This window comes from Ascaphus truei, chromosome 3, assembly GCF_040206685.1.
Source record: "Ascaphus truei isolate aAscTru1 chromosome 3, aAscTru1.hap1, whole genome shotgun sequence".
In the NCBI taxonomy this organism is placed as follows: Eukaryota; Metazoa; Chordata; class Amphibia; order Anura; family Ascaphidae; genus Ascaphus; species Ascaphus truei.
In genome coordinates, this window is record NC_134485.1 from 426,745,860 (window position 1) to 426,749,567 (window position 3,708).

General features: G+C 49.3%; 1 protein-coding gene across 1 annotated transcript in view; it reads left to right on the forward strand.

Annotated features, from left to right (window-relative positions):
- LAMTOR1 (late endosomal/lysosomal adaptor, MAPK and MTOR activator 1) overlaps positions 1-2,971 on the forward strand; it is a 13,624-nt gene extending 10,653 nt beyond the window's left edge. The window contains 1 exon segment of the mRNA XM_075592806.1: positions 1,471-2,971. Coding sequence (XP_075448921.1) covers positions 1,471-1,767 — 297 coding nt within the window. The 3' untranslated portion in view covers positions 1,768-2,971.
- The last annotated feature ends 737 nt before the right edge of the window (positions 2,972-3,708 follow it).

Here is a 3,708-nt window from a genome sequence, read left to right on the forward strand (position 1 = left end):
CGCTGCTCTCCTCTGTTGCAATGCGATCAGCTTGTTGTTGCCGCTGCTGATTCCCGCTGCTGATTCCTGCTGCTGATTCCCGCTGCTCTCCTCTGTTGCAATGCGATCAGCTTGTTGTTGCCGCTGCTGATTCCCGCTGCTCTCCTCTGTTATAATGTGATCAGCTTGTTGTTGCCGCTGCTGATTCCCGCTGCTCTCCTCTGTTGCAATGCGATCAGCTTGTTGTTGCCGCTGCTGATTCCCGCTGCTCTCCTCTGTTATAATGTGATCAGCTTGTTGTTGCCGCTGCTGATTCCCGCTGCTCTCCTCTGTTGCAATGCGATCAGCTTGTTGTAGCCGCTGCTGATTCCCGCTGCTCTCCTCTGTTATGCGATCAGCTTGTTGTTGCCGCTGCTGATTCCCGCTGCTCTCCTCTGTTGTGATCAGCTTGTTGTAGCCGCTGCTGATTCCCGCTGCTCTCCTCTGTTGCAATGCGATCAGCTTGTTGTTGCCGCTGCTGATTCCCGCTGCTCTCCTCTGTTGCAATGCGATCAGCTTGTTGTAGCCGCTGCTGATTCCCGCTGCTCTCCTCTGTTGCAATGCGATCAGCTTGTTGTTGCCGCTGCTGATTCCCGCTGCTCTCCTCTGTTATGTGATCAGCTTGTTGTAGCCGCTGCTGATTCCCGCTGCTCTCCTCTGTTGCAATGCGATGAGCTTGTTGTAGCCGCTGCTGATTCCCGCTGCTCTCCTCTGTTATGTGATCAGCTTGTTGTAGCCGCTGCTGATTCCCGCTGCTCTCCTCTGTTATGTGATCAGCTTGCTGTAGCCGCTGCTGATTCCCGCTGCTCTCCTCTGTTATGTGATCAGCTTGTTGTAGCCGCTGCTGATTCCCGCTGCTCTCCTCTGTTATGTGATCAGCTTGTTGTAGCCGCTGCTGATTCCCGCTGCTCTCCTCTGTTGCAATGCGATCAGCTTGTTGCCGCTGCTGATTCCCGCTGCTCTCCTCTGTTGCAATGCGATCAGCTTGTTGTAGCCGCTGCTGATTCCCGCTGCTCTCCTCTGTTGTGATCAGCTTGTTGTTGCCGCTGCTGATTCCCGCTGCTCTCCTCTGTTGCAATGCGATCAGCTTGTTGTAGCCGCTGCTGATTCCCGCTGCTCTCCTCTGTTGTGATCAGCTTGTTGTAGCCGCTGCTGATTCCCGCTGCTCTCCTCTGTTGTGATCAGCTTGTTGTAGCCGTTGCTGATTCCCGCTGCTCTCCTCTGTTGCAATGCGATCAGCTTGTTGTAGCCGCTGCTGATTCCCGCTGCTCTCCTCTGTTATGTGATCAGCTTGTTGTTGCCGCTGCTGATTCTCGCTGCTCTCCTCTGTTGCAATGCGATCAGCTTGTTGTAGCCGCTGCTGATTCCCACTGCTCTCCTCTGTTGCAATGCGATCAGCTTGTTGTAGCCGCTGCTGATTCCCACTGCTCTCCTCTGTTGCAATGCGATCAGCTTGTTGTTGCCGCTGCTGATTCCCGCTGCTCTCCTCTGTTGCAATGCGATCAGCTTGTTGTAGCCGTTGCTGATTCCCGCTGCTCTCCTCTGTTATGTGATCAGCTTGTTGTTGCCGCTGCTGATTCCCGCTGCTCTCCTCTGTTGCAATGCGATCAGCTTGTTGTAGCTGCTGCTGATTCCCGCTGCTCTCCTCTGTTGCAGGTTTCCAAGATAGCTGCTTACGCCTTCAGCGCACTTTCACAGATCCGAGTGGATGCAAAAGAGGACCTGGTTGTACAGTTTGGGATTCCATAATCCCGCTTCACCTCTCACACGTTCTTCTTTCTTCCTCCTTTATTTTCTTTGCTCTTTTTAAATTCACTTTCCCCCCCTTCTTATTTTCTTTGTTTGACGTATCTCTCTTCATATTTTCCTTCTCTCTCCTCCCCTGGCCCTTTGCTTTCTTTCTCATCATTTTTACCTGTCAACCTTTTTTTCTCGTCCCTATATCCCACCATTTTCTTTTTTTTTTCCCGCTCGCCAATCTCACCCATCTGTCTCTCGCTGTCGTCGTTATGTCCAAAGCTGGGGATCATGTGCAGATCAGAAGATTTCCTACTAACCCTGAACATACTCCACTTCTCTGTGAGCAGAACCCCCTAATAACGTCGAATCGGACCCGCCAGAGTTGCTTCGGACATCTGCCCGCTGTGTGTATTGCAAGGCAGTTACCGTAACCCAATTGCTATCGGAGAAACCACAGAACCAGTGGCCGTGCCTTGGCAGCTAGGGTTTAAACGTCTCGATTTTGGTCCTGCGAAAATGACTATGCACCTCCACACCCATCAAGCAGCGTCTTCTTAATAAACAGTTCCCCCAAACCCGTTCGGAAGACCCTTTACCGCAGCTGACTTCCTGAAAACGCTGGGGATTTTTGTCATGGGTCACTGGTGGCGGGAGGGGGGGGGTGGGAAGGTTTGGAAAATAAACAGTAGACTTGACAAAGCTCTGCGATTTAGGGACTGCACCCCCTGCAGTGCATCATGTTTTATCACGAATGTGAGCTGACATTTAATCCTTAGCCCGGTCAGAGCGTGTTCCCAACGCCTGGCAGGGGACGGGATTAATAGTTTGTGGGCGAAACAGGAGCATGTCCTTGCAAACCACACACACCATCCTGCGGCTCGATCCTGGTGAAACGGCTCAACGACCTCTTCCTGCAGAGTTTGGACGGTTCCTGTTTCAGGAAGTGAATAAATCGGTGGAGCACGTGGACGACTTCCCATCTACACTTTCACACCGTTGACCCAATGCAATCGCAGTGAAATATCTTTACGTTTAACAGGGAAGGTGGAAATGTTTATTCTTATTTTTTAAGACACAAATCATTGTGGCAATTCAATGTACGAATCTTAACCGGTTGGAAATTTGTGGTAACACCGGCGTGTTTTTTTTTTTTTTTGGTTTTTACTTTTTATTATTATTTCCTAACACCGTAGAATAAATGTATTCCTCAATATTTTCATTGTTTCAGTTTTAAGGAAGTTGTCGGATTGATATATGTTAACGGCACAAATATCAAAAGGGTTAATATAGGATTACTTTGATCGATATGGTTTAGGGATAAAAGTAGATGATTCAAAACACTTTAGTGGTTAGTGGTTATTCTGGCTGAGCCACCTGTGCTGAAGCACGGACATTCTGAAAACCTGACCTGTTGGTGGCCCTTGAAACTGGATTTGGCCACCCCTGTCTTGTTTAGCTCCAGCAATCAGAAGTAAAAGATTGAAATGAGCTGACGAAACTTCCGTCTATTAACATTTCTAGGATTATTTTTCACATATGTATTCCCATGTCTCGGACGGCTGTGCACCCCCTGCCTTTCCCCATTATCTTTTGGCATACACTGCTTCCGCTGCAGCCAGGGATTCTGGGTAATGACATGCAAATGAGCATAGAAACATGAAAATTGTTGGCAGATGTGAACCGCTGGGCTCGCCTGCAGTGCATACCCAGTCTTTGTGAGGCTGTTAATGACAATTACTAAAGTGATCGATTATCAGATTATTGATTCGGACACCGGATTCCTGGGGAAGGATGGAGAGAAACTGCATGAAAAATAGGTGCGCGAGCTAAGCGAATCCTGCTCCAGCTTCCTTGTAAACCGCTTATTTTCCCAGGGTTAATGACTGGGCCACCTATTTCAAAGTGGTTATCTACAGCGTGGGGGTCCCTTACAGAAACTCAGGTGTATTT